Below are 23,232 nucleotides of genomic sequence, written 5' to 3' on the forward strand. Positions count from 1 at the left end.
GAACACCATCTGAAACGCTGTTGTCTTCTCTGAACCAAAAACGTTTAAATGGACTGAAGCGAAGAGGAAAACTGTTCTGTGGTCAGACAAATCAAACTGGAAATACTTTTTTGGAAACCACAAACTTAGACATCCTCTGTACTAAAGACGAGAGGGACCATTGAGCCTTTTATCAGCTCACGGTTCAAAAGCCTGCTTCTCTGATGGTATAGGGGTGCATTACTACCTCTGGCATGTGCAAATATGTTGATATGTCTACTATGTTCTATTGTGAATAAAACACAGGTTTCTGAGGTTTGGAAATCATTTAATTCAGCTTTTATTTACTTTTTAGACAACGTCCAATCTTTTTCAGAATTGAGGTTGTAGAAATGCAAAATAAACTGGTTTACAAGGTTTCTCTTTTAAAACTGGGAACACGCGTTTAATCGAGGTAGGGACATTAAACACCCCACTTAACATTTTATCTTTTACATCACACACCATTCTACCTAATGACATGACATTAATTATGATCCGTGCACATTAAATAGGGAAACTGATTACAATCTATTATTGTGTTTCTGCAAGCAGCGCTCTTGATGAATAGCCCATTTTATATGAAGTGGTTTTTTTATGCTGCTGTTGCTGCAGCGCCTTACTCTGAGCTACTGATACGGCTTCTAACAGTGCAGCTTCGTCTAATCTGAGTGTTTTGAGCAGCTTTTGTTTCTCCATCACCAGCTGCCACCTGCTTTGATTTGCCTTTATGTTTTGAAGCCAGCGTAGTGTTATCAGGGTGTGCAGACAAAGGGGAGGTACATTCCCTGAGTGGAGAAGGACAAAGAAGAAAGACAATCAAATACGTTGCTCACACTCAGACTTCAAGAACTTCTGTAACTTTGACGTACTTCTTCTTTTTTAAAACCTTCTGAATGCGACTACTTTCACATCAGGTTCTAGCATGAAATGAATAAACTTTTTAAGTGTGTTCATGTTGTTGTCGTTTTTTTTTTGTTTTGTTTTTTTGTCAAAGGCGTTTGAAAAACAGCAAAGCATCCACTGAGGGTCCACGCTACCTGTTCAGAGGAAGAATCAACACCGAGGTGATGGAGGTGGAAAATGTGGATGATGGCACAGGTAGGCCATGCCTTTCTAAATATCACTTTTTTATTATTTAAACAAATGTAAAGCAGGTTGATGGTATAGTCATTGGCTTAAACTGTTATCTGTGTGACGTTAGAGTTAATGAATGGAAATATAAGATTAAAAGCCTCTGCCTTTTGTTGAGAATATACAAAGTTCTAGCTGTTTTGGTCAAGCCTTAAAATAATATTATGTGAGATTTTACACTCAGAGTCTGTGTTTTGAATGACTCTCAGCTTCGGACACATCAAGTTATAGCCTTTTCTGTTTTGGCTAAGGTTGATTAGCTGTGGTGGCCATCTTGAATTAGCTTGACTTCAGATGTTAATGAGTTGTAGATGTTCATCCAAAAATGACTTCTTGAGAGTTTCATCAAAATCCATCCAGTGGTTCATGAGATTATTTGCTAACAGACACATGAACACACTTTCAAACACAGGCAAAAACATTATTGCCCGCCTTTTGCCTTTTGGCGGGAGCTGATGATTAACCTTTAAGCATCTCAAACATCTGTGGTGATGTATTCTTGGGACTGCTCTGCTGCTGGTTCCTGGTGAACTCACACGTTTGTGTCTTTTGGCCTCTCGCAGCCACTGATTATCATTTTATATTTGGAGAAATCCACCTTTTCCTTTCCAGCAGGCCTCAGATGGACAGCAGGATTCTGTGTTTCTGGTGAGGGATTGATGGGTTTGGGTCTGGAGCGAGCAGGAGGATAAACACGGCGCAGAAACTCACGGGTGTTCTGCACCACAGACCAAAGATCTCAGCCTGACGTCCAGGGTGACAGGAGTATTTTAGCCTGAATTCCTGTGTAATAGAAGAGCCTTGACTTTTCCCAGGAACACACTTGCTGGGTTGAAACACACCCTTGAGGAATTCCATACAGAGGACATGGCGATATACAAGCTTTTAGACATAATTCTAGTTGAGGGTGGTGATGTTTTGCTTTTTGTTACAGCCTCACAGGGAAAAACCAAGAGACTGCTGGTGGACATTTAAAATGTTCTCTATAGTCTTTCATTCTTTTTTTTTTTACTTGACATTATTAAATTCAACCCTACAATACATAAAATAGCCCAGTGTGAGGATTCAAAAGTGAGAGAAACTGAACTCCTAGTGAATTAGATTGAAATGGATAAAACTTTGGTCCTTTATGGTTGTATTATAGTAATTTTATACATCTCACGTTGTGATACACGGAGTATATTCAAGACATTGCCTATCCCTACTTTGTATTCATATAACACAATAAAGGAAGGGGACAAACTCAAATGTTTCCACCTTAAATTCTATAAACCATCAGCTTAAATGACGAATCACAAGTAGCTACCAGCTCTGTGGGACTATTTTAAGAACTGGGTAAATAATGCTGATAGATAGTTCTTCTTCTGCTTGTGTTTGCTCATTTGTCTCATTAAAGAAGAAGAGCAATAATCAATGGCTCTCGATAGGACGACTGTGAGGTGTAGAATATAGAAAAATGAGCCTGAGGACAAAAACTAAAGTTTGTTTTATATATTTTTTTGCGCTCTCTACAACAATCTTAAGGCATCAAATGCAGCTCCTCTGTCAGTGTCGTCTCCATTCAAGTTTTTCTTTAACGGAAAAGAAGATTTGTGTTGTTTTATTCCCTTTGCGAAGACTTCGTAAAACTTCCAGAGCTCAGATTGTCTGTTGACTGTCTGCCTCGCAGCTGACTACCACAGCAGCGGAAACATTGTGAACAACGGCTGGAAGATCCACAACACGGCCAAGAACAAGTGGTTCGTCTGCATGGCCAAGACCCCGGAGGAGAAACAGGAGTGGCTGGAGGCCATCATGAAAGAAAGGGAGCGGAGGAAAAGTAAGAAGCTGCTTCGATTTATAAGCATAGTTTTTAATGCGGTTTGGGAGGAAAACTTAAGCATTTCTTGTTTGATTGGTTCAGCTTTGTAGCTAATTTTGAGATGTACACATAATAAACATTTCATAATGTGAACCATTAAATGAAAATGAACTTTTTCCCTGTTTATAATGGTTCAAAAATTAGGCCCAAACCTCAGTAAGGCCATAATATTGATGAGCAGTTTTCAGCCGGCCCTCCTCCCTCCTCTGCACAGGCCTGAGGCTCGGCATGGAGCAGGACACCTGGGTGATGGTCTCAGAGAAAGGAGAGAAGCTCTACAACCTCATGACCAAAGGGAACCTCATCAAGGACCGAAAACGCAAGCTCACCACTTTCCCCAAGTGCTTCCTGGGAAAGTAAGGGCCTGTCCACACTGGGATACAGTATATGTCCTGCAGAACAAACTTTTTCTGCTGCTTTTGCACCTCTCATCCACTGCAAGATGTTTACAAATGCTTTCTAAAGTGGAGATTTTTAAAAACTTTGTGTAAGTGCATTTGTGAAACACATCTTGACAAATGTGCTGACTTGGGTATTTCACCGTTTTGTGGAATTTCTGCATTCATTGACTTTTATTTTTCTAAATAAAGATAAAAATATGTAGTAAATAAATTTATCTTGCTAATCTTGAAGCTTTAATATGGAAATAACTACCAGGAAATGCAAACCAGATAGAGCTGAATGGAAATCCTACATTTTAAACCCATGATCTGTGTTTGTACTTGAAAGAAATGTAGGTCTTTGTGCCTGACGAACATTAAACTGCCGTTCGGAGGCCGTGTACAGCTGCAGGTTAGACAGAACTCCTTTTGTAATACAGATTAGTTTCCAGTTCTGAGCTATCATTATTAAATTGGCGAGGATTTCTAAAAGCAGCAGCTGGGGTGGAAAACGTGTGTGTTCAGTAGACTGTTCAGGAGACTGTGTAACTGCAATCTGGATCACGGGAAAATCAAATCCTGCCAAATTTAGCCCATGAATCTTATTTAAGGAATATTGGTGGGGTGTCTGAGGAAGCATCAGCTATCGAATGCCAGTCATAAATCAGATTTCTCTGTATGCTTCAGCTGACTCCTGTGCGTGCGCAGCTCAATGTTTCATTATATACACTGAACTTGTTGAAAGACAGTGTTGATTTAGTGGCGCTTTGCTCAAAATCCAAACTAATATAGATGACTTGTAGACATGTTAGTTATGTTTTTCTTCTAAATGCATGACAAAAATCAGATGAAAGCTGGTTGTAATATACATACTCCTAAATTAGATAATGTTTTGAAGCAGACTGCGGCTTGAATGAATGTTTCTGTGTCCCGTTTTTATATTAATTTGATTTGTTTTTCCAGTTTTTTTCTTATTTCTGATAATCACACTGAAAATCACTCAAGTTTAAGCGGTTACATCACACTCCCTGTTATTTTTAAAAGCCTGTAGAAAGTAAAAAAAAAAAAGCTCAACTGGACATATTTGTGGCAAAGTTACATGGCATGGTGGTTTGGAGTGGGGAGTTGCTTTCTTCTTTTGGTCCATGCAGACAACACAGGATCTCTCGTGGTCCGGAGAAGGAATGGATCTGTCAGCTAGAAAAATGTAAAAGGATCAAATGCTCAAATGTGGTCATCTGAATGAGGCTGAAGAGATCAAGTGGTGAGAAAGCAGCTCAGAGAAATTTACCTACAACACCTGGATGACCTGTGGGTTAAAAAAAACAAACTCTTGCTTTGTAATTCCCCTGCTCTAATGATTCTGGAGCTGATTATATGTAGGCGTATTTGTTAAGTGAGAAACAGCATCGTATATCTTTAATGAAAACCACATTGCCTATGGCTTTAACTCAGCCCACGCCTATTGTGAAACGCTCTGCCTTCATTCCCTCAACACGCCTCCTTTGTTTCTTCTTGCCTTTACTATTTAGGTCCGTGGGCCATTTCTGGGTCTCCAGCTCCTCCTCTGTAAATGGCACAATATTCAAAGGGAGGGCTGTTTTCTGCAACAGAGAGATACAGTATGTAAAAGAAACAGTGTGTGACAGCCACCTAACCAGAAGTTCCCGTCCCATTTTAGACCTGAAACAAGCAGGGAAACAAAAGTCTTTGCTTGTCATGACAGTTGTTGATGACAGACCCCCAAGGGCTGATTTAAAAATGTCACCTTTTGCTCAGACGACCGTGTGTTAATTAGAGTACAAAACAGACACTCAGTTAAATTTTAAAGGGTAGCTGCTCGATTAAACCTAGAGCAACTGTTGAGGTAGAAGAAAAGGCTGTTACTACACTCTTCAGTAAAAATGGAGCTACAGAGTTTAAACTAAATACGGTTAAAATAAATCAATATTTGTAACAAACCAGACCACTGGATGCTTTTTAATCTGGTAGATTATATTGATTTTATCAAACTTTCTGCTTTCTAAGATTTAGCCAAAATTCTGAAATTGCTCTGACAAATCGATTAAAAGTTTTGCTTTTCTTGTGTTTGTATATTGTACAGGACTATATTAGCTAAAATTGTGTTGAAGCATGGGCCCATGGATGATCTACGGGCAAAACAAGATACCTAACTAAATTATTCAAAGTACCTGATAACTATTCAATAAAGTATGAATGAAAAATCTCTGAATGTTATGAACTTCAGACAAAACTAAACAGAATGGCTACTCATACAAAATCCTACAACAGCTTCATTGAATACATTCAAACAAAAAGAAAAAAGCAAACAAGTAAAAGGCAAAAAACAAAGAAAAGACAAGGGTCCAAACCACAAATGATCACATTGGACTGAATCCATGTTGTGCATACTCATCCAGAGCTTGTAAAAAGTCCATATCTGTGTCTTTTGGAAATTATAAATCAGGCACGGTTTGAAAAGTTAATGTTGAAGACTTGTGTTTTCCCATGCGGTCTGTTGCGGTGAGAAAAGACGTCAAGGATCAGCGTTTAAAGCGTGAGATGCTGGAGGTGGGCGGATTGGTCTGTTCTCGCTCTGAAAACTGAGCGAAATGCCCCCTTCGGCTGAACTCTGACACCACGCTGCCTCCATCATGGTCTGGAAGGGAGCTTCAGAGAGCTCCAGTGGTGCTCGTCGCTGTGTTTGTTTGGTTTTTGCAGGGAGAAAGGATTTCGAGGATGTAACCCGATAGACTGCTGCTTAGTTCACCAGTTCTCCATGACCAACCCCCCCCTCCCCTACTTCACTTTGCCTTCTTCCTCTGTGTCAGTCTCTCTTTTTCTCAGAGAGATTAAATTAAAGACAATGATCCAGTTTAGCTCATTTAGCCGATCAAAAGTTCAGATGATGTTTATTTCTTCTGGTTTGTTTTCCCCGTCTTGTGTTTTCCAACAAGTAATTCCTAAAGATCCAGTGAAGTATTTGTATTTGATAGTGTTATGCTGTGAGTCAGAAAAATAAATGAAACGAAACTCATCAAAACTCAAGACATAAAACTCACTGGTTGTTTTGCTGGACAAACATGGCCTTTAACAGTAAATAAACCACTCCTTTATCATATTTTTCAGTTTTCTTATTCCCTTTTAAATGCTACAGTGAATAAATTCAGAGCTCTCTATCTCCACACATAACTCTCTTTCCACTTGTTCTCCTTTGTGGTTTTTATGTAATTTTGTTGTTGGGTTAATTAAGTGTGCTTCTTTTCACCAGTGAGTTTGTGTCCTGGCTGATGGAAATTGGTGAGACGGGCAACCCAGAGGAAGGCGTCCACCTGGGTCAAGCTCTCCTGGAGAACGGCATCATCCACCATGGTGGGGGTCTGGTTTTTGCTCATTTCAGACCTGCTTTGTCATCTTTTTGCAGCAACAGTGTTAAAAACAACCCTAACCCAGTCTTATTTGCTTTGTGCTGAGCGGTGAGCATGCAGCAGCCTCAGCATGTTTGTCATTTAACAAGCAGCTCTCAGCACTGTCATGCCTTGGGTAAAACCTACGACGCGCACCAAGCTGTCTTATTCCTGTTTCATCAAGTGGCCTATTTAAGCTCTCATTTGATGCCAAGTTTAGATGAGGGGTTAGAAATATTAATCACGATTTCTGTCTCGCACTTGTTTAGTTTATGTTCTGTAGTTTTAGGGAACAGCAGTGTTGATTAACGCTGAGCACTCAGGCCAAATGTTGCATATCACTGGATGCAGGTTGCTTTCCTTCAAAAAGTCGAACCAGAAGTCAAGCAGAATCTTAAATCACTCAGAGGCACGGTATTGCCTTCCTCACTTAAAAACAAAATTGGGTTTTAAAGCCATTCCTGACAGGAAGGAATAACTCGGAGCCCCCTCTGAGCTCCCTTAGTGCAGTTAGACATCCCCACAAGAAAAACGGAGGAATATCTTTTCATAAGAACCTTTAATGGAACCTGCACGGTTGTGGCCGAGAATACAGAGCCAACCTATTACCGCTGGAGGGTCCACGTAAAAGCTGCCTAAAGCCAGTGAGGCATGGAGCTCTGAGCTGCTGCGTTATCTGTGACAGCTTTGCACGAGGCTGGATTCTTCCTCGTGTGTGGAAAGCTTGTTTCTTTATGCAGCCCTGCTTGGCTTGAATATAGTTTTAAACCTCTTATGCTTTGGGGTTTAAAGCCAGACAAATAATGCTCCCTGGCACATCGCTTGTCAGAAGTCTTTTTCGTTTTTCGATCTGCAGTTTTTATATATATATATATATATATATATATATATATATATATCTATATATATATATATATATATATATTTATTTATTTATTTATTTTTTCCCCCTTTTCAGTCACAGACAAACACCAGTTCAAGCCTGAGCCTGTGCTGTACCGCTTTCGCTTCGATGACGGCACCTATCATCCGAGAACTGACATGCACGATGTCATAGCCAAGGTAAAGGTGCAGTCGTGGAAACCGATTCAGTTGAAATCATATTGAACAAGCACAATCCCAAAATAACAGACGTGTATGTATTTTTTTTCTATTTTTTTTATTTCTCAGGGAGTTCGGCTGTTTTGTCGTCTTCACAGCCTCTTCACTCCTGTCATCAGGTATGTGTTTGATTAATTATTCACTTCACTGCAGCCATGGAGGTGAGGCTTCAGTAGAAAGAATGTGGTTTTGTGCTGTACAAATAGCCCTGTCATAGAAATAAAGAGTTCTTTCTCCTATTAACAGACTAGATGTCAATTCATCATGTTGGATTGTGTTGACAGAAACAAGCAAGTGGTCTGTTAGACACCTAAACACCTGAAAAATAAGATATAGGCTTGTCTGGTAGATCCTAACAGCTGATAAATAGACACGTCTTCAACATCTAACTTCTCCACATTTAGGTTTAATCCAATTACTTCAGAACCTGAAGTGTGAATGAGTGTTTAGTGTGTCACCTCTCAGTCTCTTTGTGTTTCCGTGTCAGAGTTCTTGACGCTCAGCTCTTGTCGGGACGCTCTGGTCGGAGTTATATCAACCAGCATGGCTGCCATTTAACTAAAAGCCCTACACAATACAATCACAGAGCCTGGGGATGCCAGCGTTTAATTGGAGCAGCCGGCTTCTGCCAAATTAGGTGGAATTTCCTGGCAGGTTGAGAGACATGAAACAAAAGAGTGGGCATAAACGACACAGAAGGCCCCCAAACATATGCTGCTCCCTTTTACTCCCTGTCTTTTGTAACTGTGTCCATTTCAGGGGATCTTATCGTGCAGTTTAAATGTTTACTTTAGCCCAAATTTACAGAGAAGATTAGAGAAAAGGGTGTCAATATTCAAACTAATGAAATGTAAATTTGCACATTACATAAATCAGGAACTATTGTTATGATAGATGGGGGAAAAAAAAAAGATATTTGAATTTGGTATTTGAAACTGTTCTTCATTATTCTGATGAGTCAGCTCAGTATTTATAGGCGGAGGTGTAAGAAATCTAAAATAACAAATGATCAGGTGCTTTTATTTTAGTAATTTGTCAGGGCTGAGCAGGTGATTAAAGTCTGAACTTTTAGCTTCGTTTGTATGATTTATTCCAGTGTTTGCTTTGAAAGTACAATTACATGCAACCTCGCTCGCCAAATGTCAACGCAAACTTCTCTTTCCAGACACCAAGTTTAAAACCACCTCTCTGACCTTTTACTTCTTTTACTCTTTAAACTCCTGTTTCCTCATCCCCGCCATATGGGCCGATGTTTACCCCCATTTTTCACTTTGACAGCTTCACTTTTTACCCACCACTGAAGCCTCTAGTCCCTCTGGTTCTGGTCTCCCTTTCAGGAGAGATGCTGGGTACCTTCTGTTTCTTCTGGACAGACTTTTTTTATTTTGCCCGACAGTTCATCGTGCCTCATCAGCTTTGCCATCTTCATCAGAGGCAAACCCAAGCTGCCAAATGGCCTTACATAACAGAATGTGTCATCGTGGAGGAAACAGGGCGACGTTCTCATGCTTCACGTTCTGAGGAGGACCAGACAGCTGAGATTAGACTTTAACTTGGCCCACAAGCCTTGTTTGACTCGTCTGAACTGTGTGGGATGGAAAGCTAAGTGTACGTGTGGTTGTGTGTGTGTGTTTGGGAGTGTTTGCATGCGGTGGAGGCGGTGGAGCAGTGTAAGTCATGGCGGTTCAGGACTTTCCCGGCCCTGCAGCTCAGGCCCCACTGCGTGTCCCCCGAGAGGCCCCAGCGTTCATGGGAAAGTCACGGCTCCATTTCAAACGGCATTCTCGAGGTCTGGCGAAGTGCGACAGGGTGCCGTAACACTGAGAACAGCAACACCGTACCAGCCGTGCTCCGAGGAACGCCGCTGTGCTGTCGCCAAACCTCAGGAACTCACTTAGATAAATGACACAACTGCCAGCAACAAAGAAGTAGCCGTGCGTTGTTGACAGCAGGAATTATGAGTCCCGCTTTAGGCATTGTGTTTAAATAGACCAAGCAATTACTCTTCTACATGCTGACTGTCTCATAGCATTACAATGACATTAAGCAGTTTAGGGTCTTCTATAAATATAATCCTTTCATTTAAATTTTCTGCTCTTGTGCCTCTTCAGGGATAAGGACTATCATTTGCGGACCTACAAATCAGTTGTCATGGCTAACAAGCTTATAGACTGGCTTATAGCGCAGGTAAGACCTTAAACTGCCCTAACCTGTCATCAACACAGTCACCTGTGACAAAAACATGGAATGCAACAAATATTTTGTGACTAATAGCATCAAGGTGATTTTTATTTCTAGTTTTGAATGTCGGATCAGGTGAAATGACATATTCTGCTGCCTTAGTATCTGCATGGAAACAAGGTTTTTGGTGAGAAAAACAGCTTTTATTTGTTTTTTGTTTTTCTTCAAAACCTCCATTTTTGGTGCTTTCGTGTTGTTATGAGCTACGGCGCTTTTGAGAAACGATGACCTAGAAGCCTGTTTCACATTCGCCCTCTAGTACTTTACGCCCTTAGAGCCTCAACATCAATGAGTCATGTTTATTTATTTATTTATTTCTGCTGATCCTGTCACCGTTAAACTTTAATTGTGTGCTGAAAACATTATTGTGAAAGAAAAACTCTAGCTACAAATGTTTTGGGAGACACCTTAGCCTTTTAAGAATGGACTTTCTCTTTATTTTGATATTTGTAACTATGGACATTCTCGCCACCTACTGGCGTGGAGTGGACATTTCAGCGATTTTGTTTAAATTCCTGCTGGTCATCCAGATTAAGAGTTTTTATATAAACAAATAAAATATATCTGAATTAGTACAACTAGCGGCGCAAACACAAATTATTCCTATTAGTAGAGTTTTTGTTATATGTGATTGATTTCCCTGCTGCCAAATCCTAATCCACAACATCATGTTTGAAATCATTTCCTTTGGCACCTGAGCAGATTGGAAACAGATTGCGCTCAGGAAAGAAAAGACGAAAGACAGAAATGGCTGTTGTCATAACAGGTCGCCTGCTTCTAATGTGCACCACACACACACGCAAAAAAAAAAATAAAGCCATGAAATTTGAGGCTCTCCGTGGAGCCGAGAGGAAAGGAAGAAAGAAAAGCAGAATTGATTGTTGAGCTAAGCTTTATTGGCTCAGACAGGAAGCGTTGAGCCTGACAGATTGATAGTCCTGTACAGGATGACAACAAAGAAAATGAAACTTTAAATGTAACCACAGCAGAATTAAAGGCAGACAGAACGTGCTTTCGCCTGCTTGCTGAGTGCACTTGTGTGTTTGTGGTAGTCCATATAAATGTGTTTGACCTGAGCTGGTGGAATAGCTCTCACCTCCTGCAGCGGGACTTCAAGAGCTATCACACTATACTGTCTAGACATAACTTTGAATGTATTTAAGGTGGAGCGCCAAGTGGATCTTCTGGCCTCCGGGCTTTTGAGATGCACACAACTTTCTTTGTTCAGTCTCTTATATTTTTATTTTCCTGCATCCCTTTAGCTCTCCCCCGCTTCATCTCTGTTACTCTGTTCACCCTTTATGTTTAAATCTGTCTTATTTTTCTTGTGGGTCCCCTTCCCCCCCTGTCTTGTGGTGCAGGGGGACTGCAGAACACGAGAAGAAGCGGTGATCTTGGGGGTAGAGCTGTGCGACAACGGCTTCATGCATCACGGTAAAGCCCTTTTTGGAGCTAACTTCAACAGACCAGAATAACTTCTGATCCACTTAAACCATGGAAACTTCTCCATCATAGACTAAATTAGAGTTAATTGCTGTAGAGAAACTGTACATAAGATCGTGGCATTTAGCATCCTGTCTTAGAACACAACCGGTCTTGTTCTATTTCCATTTAACTCCTTTGATACAGAACAGGAACAGAACTTTCCCCCCCCCCCCAAGTCCAGTGAATAAGTTTGAGTGTCTATGCTTCTTTTTATGCATACCATCTTCTATGCATGCATGTGTGCATGTGTCTTAAGTAACTGTGTTTTGGGCTAATGCAGGGTTTGCTTTGCTCGGTTTAAATGCAAAATGGACAGTAGCCATGGTTACACTTTGTTTATGAGAGTCAGATTTGTTTTTAACTCCATACTTCCTTTGTGCCAAAGTCCACATCATGCAGCATGAGTCACGCCGTGTCTCCTCGTGCCCCCATGATGTAACTTGTCCTAACTACCCAGAGTTCAAGCCGCACACTACAAATTATCCGCACATCTATAGAACATAACAACCTCAGCCATCAAACGTCCTTTAACTGCCACAGCCTGCAGGGTAATTTTACCATTCGTGCCTGTGAGTTATTTGGCCCAACGACGTAGCTATTAAAGCTACTGGCACTATATCTGATCTTGAGGGGAAATATGAAGAAAAATGTCAAAGGGAAGCTCTTGTTTCTCCCCCCCCTCAGGGCTGTTTTTTGGATTTCAAATGATTGAATGATATTTTAAAAACAAGAATTGGTTGCTCAAGTTTGAATTTGTTAATTTTTGTAGTCCACACAGGGTCAATGTTATACATAAAAGCTCAAATGATGGGGCGGCTGTGGATCAGTGGTTAGAGCAGTCGTCCTCCAATGAGACAGCTGGAGGTTTGATTCCACCAGTATGCCACATGTAGAAGCGTCCTTGGGCAAGACACTGAACCCCTCACTGCCTCCGATGTGTGCTGCATGGGGTCTGAAAACATGGAATAGTCTCTATAGAATGATTTATTCAGGTTAGCTATGTAGAGTGCTGTATGAATGTGTGGGGAAATGAGGGCACAGATTGGGTTGTAAAGCACTTTGAGTGGCCTGGTTGGCTAAAAAGGTGCTATATAAACACAGTCCATTTACCATGTATACATGCACACAAACAAATAATTGGTTAAATGTTTCTTAGCAAGTTGCACCTCATCTACCCGCTTTTTTGTATCTATAAATATGCTTCTGGCATGATTCTGGACGGATATTTTACCACTCGTCTTGGCAAAACTGGTAGGGTTGTTTAATTGGTTGGTTTCCTGGCACGGACCCGGCTTCTAAACTTAGTCCACAAATTTTCAATATGGCTGAGGTCATGGCTTTTAGAAGGCCGTCCCAGAAGCTTGATGTTAGCCTGCTTTATCCATTCAGAAACCAGTTGTGATGTGTGTTTTGGACCATATAATTTTTTTCCCTTTGGCTTTCTCATTGTTATGAGTACTAGACAATCCACTGAATTAAAGGATTGCTATTGAATCTGTAGAAAGTATTTTACTATAATGCCATCACAGCGTTGAATATTAATTCTTATAAGGAAAACAGGGTAACAGCAAATTTCTTGAAAACATATTAGCTTAACTAAATCCACTGATCTAAACTTTTTAGTCAGATACTGTTACAGTTTTGTTTTTTAATGTAATTACTCCATTTGTTTTCTAATGTCCTGCAGTGTTTATGGGTTAATATTTATTCATAGCTTTGCCTCTTTTCTCAGTGTTGGAAAAGAGCGAATTCAAGGACGAGCCTTTGTTGTTTCGTTTCTTTGCTGATGAGGAGATGGAAGGATCCAACACCAAACACAAGCCTATGAAGCACGATTTGAAAATAATTGAAAATGTCATCACAAAGTCTCTCCTGGTGAGTTGTCCCTTTATTTGAATAACTTTTGGGTTTTCTCGTATGCTAAGATTTGCTGTAGTTTGCCCACAACCTGAACTATAGAAAAAGCTCAGTAAATCATTTTGAAGCCCACAGCTGTGGGACGAAAAAAATGATAACACTGCAAAAGTCCATTTTAGACCAAAGTAAGCAAGAAAAGCATTCTTTTCAGAGGAGCGAGAAAACTACTACAATGTCTGCTATCTGTCTGTGCCTGTATCTCCTTTTTGTGGTGTGTGTTTGTGCTTCGTGAAAGTGTCTCTGTAAGCTGTCTTAAAATGTTGCTGATGCCGAACATGTTATGTTTTTCCAGATAAGACCAAGTGACGGAAGCTATGGCTTTTCTCTGGAAGAAAGAAACAGAGTCCCCATCATCAAATCTGTGGAGAAAGGCTCCCCAGCTGAGGTGAGACACGTGGACAATGAAGAGCACGGGTCAGGCCCATCATTTCCCTACACACACCTATTTTGTAAACATTTAGCACATATCAGAATAGTTGGGTTGCTTGGTTCGTAGTTGGAAGTGGAAGCAGATGTGTTCAGCTGGAGTGGATCAGGTAATTAGGACAACAAGGATGGTAGATATATTTCTATCATTTTCTGCAGCACTTATCAGGTGGCTAGCTGGATTTAGCAACGAAACAGCATGGTGAATCTTAGCTGGAGTCATGGCAGTTCCTTAGCTAAGATGCTCAGTGGGTTGGGAATGTCATTGGCTGAAACAGAAGCACTCTTAGTCTCAGAGGAACTGAAGTACGACAGGCTAACTGGGGCATTCGGTGTGGAAACTTGTCCTGAAGATTCCTCAAATGTTCCTCAGCTGCCTGGAGTTAAAGCAGTTCCTTTTCCCCCAAAGACGTTCTCATTGCCCTGATAAAATCTGTAATAAAATCTGCTATTTTTCTGTGTTCACTCTGCAGTAAAAGCAGGCTTAAAAGGGGTCATGCACAGCAAAAGTGAATGATTGTTAGGAGCACCGTCTTCAGTCAAAACCCAGCTCTTTTTTATTTTATCAACCAGACCAAAATAGGTTGTTTTTCTTCTTTTGGAAAAAATCGTTTTCAATAAATTCCATTGTTTATTTAGTGTAGAAATATTAGATCTTTAAAGGACATTAAGCTTATTAAATTGCAGCATTGGATGCTGAAGAAAGAACATTATTTGAGTTACTCTTCATTTTCCAGATCACTGGTTATAGTTGGCAGAATTTTGTCATTATAAAATTTAAAAAAAGGAACAAAAAAAGTGCTTCCAAGGTAAACCCAATTTAAGGCACTTTTATAGAAAAGTAAAGTCTTTAAGATGGAGATCATTCTTCAGGTTTTTAGTTGTTGCTGGAATGCATTGTGTTTTTGTTTATTAGAATCAACAAAATCCAGCAGCACACTGAAAAAGTTTACTCTGAATGGCGTCTTATTTCTGACAGTGTTGGCGTGTGCTCTTATTTGTGATTATTTAGCTGATTTTCGTTTAGAAAAACAGTAACTTGTTATTGTTATTCTTTGTGCCCAGAAGATAGTTGTGCTTTAATTATTCTTTTCTTTCTTCTACAATATTTTCTATCATAAGATGGCTGGCCTGGAAGTGGGGAAGAAGTTGTTCGCCATAAATGGAGACCTGGTGTTCCTGAGGCCGTTCTCTGAAGTGGAAGTTGTTCTCAGGCAATGTTTCAACAACAAGGGACCCATTAGGGTGTTGGTCAGCACCAAGCCAAGAGAGTAAGGCCCATCTGTGCGTGCGCAGTCACTGTCAGATTTGAAATGAATGCACATCCTCAGTACATTTCCTCTTTCCTCTCTAGGACGATAAAGATCCCAGACTCTGCAGATGGGTTGGGCTTCCAGATTCGAGGATTTGGCCCCTCTGTGGTCCATGCTGTTGGAAGAGGTAAAAGATAGCTGTCTGGATTCATCAGCAAAAGACTTCCCTTTGTTACTGTGACACAGCTGGCAAGCAGCTGCTACATCAGTCTTTGGGGGATGTGCGTGACTTGTGTCTCAAGTGTCACAATGATTTCCATGCACCTATTCAAGTTTTTCTTGGTGGATCATTTTTTTCTGCACAATATAAGAGCCTTCTCCATATTTTTTTTTTGCCTGCATTCATCAGAGTCCTGCTCTCTCGTCTTACTGAATTGAGCTTGTTTAGCAGCACTGCTATCAGTACTGGCACAAAATAGGCTTCAATCAAAAAACAATCCATAGCCTTGTCTGGCTTTTCTCAGAGGAATTCAGTCTTGCTTTCTTTTTTTTTCTTTAAGCAATCAAAGTGGGATGGTAGGGTGGAAAGTGCTGGATATGCACTTGTAAGTGCATTGTGCATGTGTGTGTGTGCGTGCAAGCGTCGACTTGATGATGTTGTTTCTTGAGAGCCTGCTGTGTGTTTAAGTAGATGCACCGATCCTCAGAGACAAAGCTAATAAAATAGGAGGTGACTAATCCCTCAGATTTTCACAACAGCTTCTGTCTTTCTGGTGGTTTGGGTCACCAGTTGTGGGTCACCAATTAGAGGCAGAAACCTAACGGAGGCTGGATGTACCGAGAGCCGTTGCTTATTGAGTGTGTAATCCTTCAGGTATAATTTGCTTATGCTTTTCGGAGGAACTGGAGGTAATTTCAGCCAGAATCCTGAGGCCAGGAAAACACAAAGGCATCATTCAATTGTTAGATATCTTCGTCTTGGACAATGCAAGATACAAGACAAAATATGATACATTCTGATATGGAGAGGCGGGCGAAGAAAATTAATGGATGATATATTGATATTAAATATGATTTGGTACAATATGATAAAGCATAATAAGATACATTAAATAAGATACAATACAGTAAACCTATCAGAATAAACTATAACTTAAGGCTGCATGAAATTAGGGTAAAATGTGTAATAATATTGTAGAATATTGTGATTATAATATCAGCATTAAACTCACATTCTCTGTCATTACAATGTTCACAACACTCTCAGTGTGCTGGTGAGCATTAAGAGGGGTGTGAGTGTGTGTGTGTGTGTGTGTGTGGGTCCAGCTGAGTGCCAAATTTGTGTCTGTGATATTTTAGCCTTCTTTGCAATATAAATATTGTACACACTCATATTGCTATACTGATAAGTTTTAAACCTATTATCAAATAAAAGCAAACCTAACAAAATACAAACCCAATCCACCTTTAGTATACATGTATCTAATCATTATATAACAGTTTTTACATTAATGTTTTAGTTCTTTGTTGAGTATTTATTCTTCTTTTTACTTGCGCTGGAACTGACTGTTGTAGTTTTTTTAAGTTCAGCCAAAGTGAGGAAAAAAAGCTGAACATTTATGTCTTTACAGTTACTGGACTGGACCCCTATAAATGTTTCACATTACAATTTGAGGTATGCATTATGAGCTCTTAAGGAGAGAAGGAAATAAGGTTGTGTGCTTCCCTCTGAAATCTGTAAACCTTGGAGTTATTCTCGTCCGATTCATGACTTATCTTGATGAATAACTTCCCCCCCTCACTGCTCTTCACCCTCACGCACACACACTCCTCCTGAGCTGCTAAAAACAGGAAAGAAAGATGTAAACACAGAGAAGAAAAAGGAATGTTACCTCAGTTTCGTGTGTGGAATGTGGAAAATGTTACCGTTTTCTACGACGTGCGAGTATTTCTCCAGCGTCCTTGAGCTTGCACCTGCATGGTCACGTGTGCTGGATCTGGACTTTTACACAGTTTCCTTTCTTTTTGCCTGCTTTTCTGCTTCATGCCAGGCACAGTGGCAGCCACCGCCGGTCTCCACCCAGGCCAGTGCATCATCAAGGTGAACGGCATCAACGTGAGCAAGGAGAGCCACGCCAGTGTCATTGCTCATGTCACCGCATGCAGGAAGTACAGGCGACCGACCCAGGTGAGCCAGGAGGAGAAGGTGGGATGTATTGCGGCTCAAATCACTTTTATTTATCAAAAGTTTTTTAATTTTGCTACGGTTTTACCCATCCACAATCGATCAAACATGTCATTTTGACAAAGCCTGGCAAGAAAAGGTTGGATTTTTGTTTGCGTTTATTGTGCTTATAGTGACCAGATTCAGGCCTTTGAATGATTGCTTGCTGGTGGTGACATTTTGAACTGTATGCTCATTGATCGGAATGTGATGTAATGGAATTGAAAGCAGAAAAAACATGCACGGCTGCAGAGGTGCAAAAGAGCAAATAAAAGGGAAATAAGAAATTGTTATAAACATGCTAGACAGCCCTCCTAGCTCCTGTTTACCTTCTCTTTAACTCTATTTTTATTTCTCTTGGGCCATTACACAGAAATAATAGTGGTTTTGGCTCCTGCAGCGCTGACCCCTGACTCATAGTGGTGGGCTTGATGTGGGAGCCTGGCAGACAGAGAAGCAAGGTGGTAAAGGATCAGGAAAATGATGGTAGGCCAGAGAGCTTGTTTTATTCTGGGAGAGTGGTTGAAAGCAGACAAGTGTAGGAGAAGAGAAACACACACAGACCACCTGTTGAAGGTGGGAAATGGTGAAAATAGTAACCCCCAGGGTGTGTGTATGATTATAATTGAACTCGAGTTTGGACTCTGAGCTTAATGATGCACTACGACTTTCCAAAAAAAAAAAAAAAAAACTGCTAGAGATCTGGTGTGGACACGGAGGAACCGCCCTCTTTTTTCCCNGAAGGACTTGTTGGTGATGATAAATGCTCATCGACTGGCTCCAGCACTGGCACCTTGTAAAAAAAAAAAAAAAACTGCTAGAGATCTGGTGTGGACACGGAGGAACCGCCCTCTTTTTTCCCTCATTTTCCGTGTGTGTTGGGTTTGTACACGGGAAAACCAGGCGCAGTGTGCAGCCTTGGCAGAAAAGCCCGTGTGGGTTTTGGGTGTGGAGAACAGACAGAGACACACACTCAGAAACACACACACACACACACACACAGGCCTGTGAGGCATGCTACAATGGCTTGATTAGATTGGCATGGGCTTGTTTTTGCAGTCTCACCATGTTTCCATGTGTTTGTGAAGGCTTTGTGTTGTAGTTCTCTGCCAGCTTAACTGGGACACTGAATACCAGAACTGGGCAAAATGAGCTGAACACAACCTTCGGCTGAGTTCAAATGTTTTTGTTATTGCACGCCGCCGTGAAAGATGAAACTCTCAGAAAGAAACCATTAAATAAACAAATCCAGCTGATTGCCTTTTGGACTAAACTTGATTCAAGATGGCTGCCACAGCTAATCAGTTTTTCAAGCATTGACTAATCATTTAAGATCTTTGTTTAAAACAGAATGCTGATTTCATTAAAATCTTGTTTTTTTTGTTATTTTTTACCAGTAAATTTGTTTAAATGACGTGTTAATATGAAGATGAAAGTGAGCTGACATCTGATAGATTTTTTTAGACACTAGACTGACACTAATTTCAAATTTTGTTGGCTAATATTACTTTGAAGATCCAGGTTGGTATCCTAATTTAATCATAATTATTAAGATTAGCTAAAACACCAGAGGGTCAGCAGGACATTTTAGAAAAATAATGTGATTTTTGTAAACAGATGTACACACAGGCAAGCATAAATTTAGTAAACGCGCTTCTTGCGAAGAATGTTACTTATTTTTCTTTCAAATAATTTTAAAGTAGCGTTGTAAGCCTGAAAAACTGAGATTAGCTAGTTAAGTAGCTTAGTAGCAAGCCTGCAGTTGTTTATTTCACTGGTAAACATGCTAATTTATGTTGGTAACGTTTGTTTCGTAACAGTAACCCTTTTAGTATCCTAAAAAGATGATGAGTGGTGCATCTCTGGTCGACAAGCCATGGCTATCTGTGTTTTTTTACTTCTAAAAAACCATTTGACCATGTCTTTTTTAAAAAAGGATAAAAGTTTGGGGGAATTTTCCACCATACACAGCTGACTGACAGCTGGCAGCAACAAGTGGTACATCATACTAACAACTCCACAAAACATGTGTCCAGAGAAAATCATACACTGTTTCTGTTATCTCATTAAAGTGAATTTAACTGTTCTGTGGCCTTCGGGTCAAACCAGGTCTACCTTTCCCTATCTCTCTCAGTTTTGAGGACTTCAGTAGGGTTAAAACAAAAACAGTGTGCTGGAAAATTCTTTTATTTGACACCCTGATGTACCTTAAAACCAGCCTATCAGACAGCTGTGTCACTGTATTTGTTTGTCTTTTTATTTGGTGATAAAAAGATGCAGTGTCGGTTCTTTTTTTATATACATATATCTAAAAAAAATGTTATTTTTGCAGCAAGACACAATTAAGTGGGTATACAACAACAGTGAGAGTGCCCAGGAGGAAAACCAGAAAACTAACCAGAAACCCCCCCCTGAGGAGAACGGCGACGGCTTTGAGTGCAAAGTCGAAGGTGACCACACCGAAACACACTTGTGCAAAATAAAATGTGGTCAAGGCGTTTGTGGATGTAACACATGCTTGTTCACAGGAACCTTTGCCTTTTTTGCACATAGGAAGTGAGATGCAGCTCCAAACAGCTCTCGTCTGGAATGTGTTAGTCTGAAAACAGCCGCCTCCTCTGGCTCATCAAGTGTTAATTCCCCCCAACAATTTATAGATCCCAGCGAGAGAGTAAAACAGGAAAGCAATTCCCCTCAAAGCAAATAGCTCCGAAGCACAATTTATTGCCGTATTAAGTCATTGCATTAGCATAGAGCTGGTTGTCTAAGTGCTCTTGGAATTGCTCATCATTTTCATGTGGGAGTTGATCGAGGGAAGCCATGAGCAGAGGATCTTTAGGTGCAGATTTGGTGGTCTTAGGCCTCCTTCTGTGTTGAATGCCGTGTTAAAAAACACTTAGCAGATGCATCTGTGCATTTGTGCTGTCTTGTTTGTGAGGAAGACGATAAAAATATCTAACGCCACTCTTTTTGTGTCCTTCCCCGACTTCAGAGGTGATGGACAAATTCAACACAATTGCCATCATTGACGGGAAGAAGGACCATGTAAGTCTGACAGTGGACAACGTCCACCTGGAGTACGGAGTGGTGTACGAGTACGACAGCACCGCTGGCATCAAGTGCCACGTACTGGAGAAAATGGTAGAACCGAAGGGATTCTTCAGCCTCACTGCTAAGGTATTCTTACTGTTCCATTTAGGTAACTTAATTTAGTCAGAAAATGTTAGTAGACACAGCAAAATCTTCACTAACAGGAATTCCTGAGCAAATGCAGCAATTTCCACTGAATTGCATCACACACCGGTCCTACATAGATCTAGATGACTTGTCAGCCATTGTCATAGGTCCACCCACAGAGTACAGGGACTCAGGTGTTTTTTCTCACATTCCTTCTTTGACAGACTTGCTCATTACATCAAATTGTACCAGATAAGCTATAACAACTTGATGTCACTTGGTATTAAAAGCCGTGAATCTTTGCTGAAGGGCATGTCTGTGATATCGCATTTTAATATCTCGCTATGACACTAAAGGCCCCGTTTCAGGTGATTTGGCTGCATGTGGTCAGCTCCGACGCCTCTGTTGACATTTGGTGGTAAAACACGTACCTGGAAACATTTTGCGACCGGATGTCCATTACCTGCGAGTTGAGTTATCACTTAATAAGCTGGAAAGCAAAGACTGGACATTTAAACCTGTGAAACTCCTACAGCTGAACGGTGCGCTGACAACCTGTCAGCTGTTGTATGGCTTCTCTGAGATTGTAACATCACTGCTGTGTTTAATTAGGTGGATATAATGCCTCATAAGGCTGTTGTTCTGTGATTGACAGTGACCACAGAGGGTCCAACAGCTTTAAAAAGATTAAGATTAACAATAAATAAAAGAGAAAATCACCACACAGCGTCCTGTAATCCACTTTGTTTAATAAGATCTTGATGAAAACGTTTTTTAAAATTTTTTATTAAGGGTTCTAAAAAACTGTTCATTAAAACTTTAGCTGAAAAAATAAATTCCCATGGAACACTGTTTAATTATCTGCAATAATCCGTCAGCTGCCTGTGTGGGGTCACCTCAGGTCCTACATCGAGGACTGAGCTGCTGTTCAGACTTCCAAACGTGTGCAGATGCAGTTGGTCCAGACCACCTCTGAGGGTGGTTTGAGTGAAAACGTTTTCAATGCACAGTAAGAGAATTTACAGCAGTATTTAGTGCTCTTCGATCTCAATCATAGAGCTAAAGATGGATTGTAGCAATAAATGTGAACAGCCTCTAAATGTTGGTGTAAAATCCACATCGGCACCATCCAATCAGCACAATATTTGACACAGCTTTAACTCAGAGTTATGAAACTTGTGAAACACATTTACCATCTGAAGACCTGCGAAAAAGCCCCATGGACCTATAGTCCAAACCATACAGGAAGTCAGCCATTTTGAATCAAATGTGTTTTTTTTTCTCTTTTTAAGCAGTTGGTACTGGTAGCTCATACAACTTAATTTAATCTACTTAATCCTTTGTTGAAATTGGCCCTTATGACAATTTTTAGTATTATATTTATGATGAAAAAGGATTTTCTGTACTGTACATGGTGAATAATCATCTATCCATTCTTTTTGCTAGTGTTGAAATGTTTAAAAACACATTTATATGAATTACAGAAGAGGAAAGCTTCATTATAAGCTGTTTTTTGTAGAAAATAAAGAAAAGTTGAGTTTTTTATAGTTGTTGTAGGAACCTGGTGGCACCTGCAGTTCCTTTCTGTACCTGAGGCCTCTTCTTATTGGTTAGTTTATCCCTCTAAATCCCTAATAGAATGTTCTCAACTAATAATAACATCCGGAATATAGCTCATTGTTGTTTATTTTAAATAATTGGCTGTTTTTGTCAATCAAAAGGGACAGATAATGGAAAAAGCAAGGGAAAGGTTTATGATTATTTGGATGATAAATGCTGGTGTTTATCACTGCAGAGCTGTGCCTCTGTTAACTGAGGATAACGCTGAGGATGCAAACAATAAAAAAGACATAAAAATGCTTCTGCCTCGTCAGGCTAAAGAGGAGCATAAAATGAAGTCAAACCTAATTATGAGAAGTTATAATTTTTCTTTATAGGCTTGGTGTTTGCTGCTTTGATATTAGAAAAATGATTTTTAATTAATAGTACTTTGACTGATAATAAAAAAGAAGATTGCTGTGTCTGTAATTTAAAACAAAACACAAATTCAGCATAAATCCCAAAGGTATTTTTCTGTTCTGTGAGTTCCTCAGCATAGTTAAATCCACCAGCTTTTTTTGGGGGGGTGGGTATGTAGAACGATGGGTTTGAACCTAGTTAGAGCTGACAGCTTTATTTCAGCTCGCTTATTTCCCGCCTGGCTTAAGAGCATGCTTTTTACATCCCAGCAGTGATGTTTACTGAATGATCATTATTGATTTAGGACACACAGAGGACTGAAGTTCCACTCAGACATGAAGAGCCACGCTTGCTGAAGTAGGAAAAAAAAAAAAGAAAAGAAAGAGCTTTCTGCATCTTTCTGCCAGATCTCCTGGTGAATTAAATCTGTCTCGCTTGTAATGAATTAGTCGAGATCAAATGTGGGCACATGCCTGGATCTGGTGGAGATTTACAGCCATTTCTTGTAAAAATCTGCGTCTTCAAAGAAACCCCACTGACATCCACAAAAATATAACTCTCTCCATACAGACAGTTTCCAATTGCTCCAAAGTGAAAGTTGTTTTATTATTATTATGAACATCTGCTCGAGCATATTATGTTTTCCTCT

At 40.2% G+C, this 23,232-nt stretch overlaps 1 protein-coding gene across 1 annotated transcript in view; it reads left to right on the top strand.

Annotated features, from left to right (window-relative positions):
• The window catches only part of prex2 (phosphatidylinositol-3,4,5-trisphosphate-dependent Rac exchange factor 2), an 88,489-nt gene that overhangs the window by 27,062 nt on the left and 38,195 nt on the right, over positions 1–23,232 (top strand). Inside the window, exons 8-22 of the mRNA XM_017406819.3 lie at positions 1,016–1,119; positions 2,822–2,971; positions 3,228–3,369; positions 6,665–6,765; positions 7,759–7,862; positions 7,971–8,020; positions 10,013–10,088; positions 11,504–11,576; positions 13,360–13,502; positions 13,837–13,929; positions 15,093–15,241; positions 15,325–15,410; positions 17,275–17,411; positions 19,780–19,897; positions 20,440–20,624. Of these exons, the coding sequence (XP_017262308.1) occupies positions 1,016–1,119; positions 2,822–2,971; positions 3,228–3,369; positions 6,665–6,765; positions 7,759–7,862; positions 7,971–8,020; positions 10,013–10,088; positions 11,504–11,576; positions 13,360–13,502; positions 13,837–13,929; positions 15,093–15,241; positions 15,325–15,410; positions 17,275–17,411; positions 19,780–19,897; positions 20,440–20,624 (1,711 nt within the window). The remainder of the gene's footprint in view (positions 1–1,015; positions 1,120–2,821; positions 2,972–3,227; positions 3,370–6,664; positions 6,766–7,758; positions 7,863–7,970; positions 8,021–10,012; positions 10,089–11,503; positions 11,577–13,359; positions 13,503–13,836; positions 13,930–15,092; positions 15,242–15,324; positions 15,411–17,274; positions 17,412–19,779; positions 19,898–20,439; positions 20,625–23,232) is intronic.

This window comes from Kryptolebias marmoratus, linkage group LG21 (genome assembly GCF_001649575.2).
Source record: "Kryptolebias marmoratus isolate JLee-2015 linkage group LG21, ASM164957v2, whole genome shotgun sequence".
Taxonomy (NCBI): Eukaryota; Metazoa; Chordata; class Actinopteri; order Cyprinodontiformes; family Rivulidae; genus Kryptolebias; species Kryptolebias marmoratus.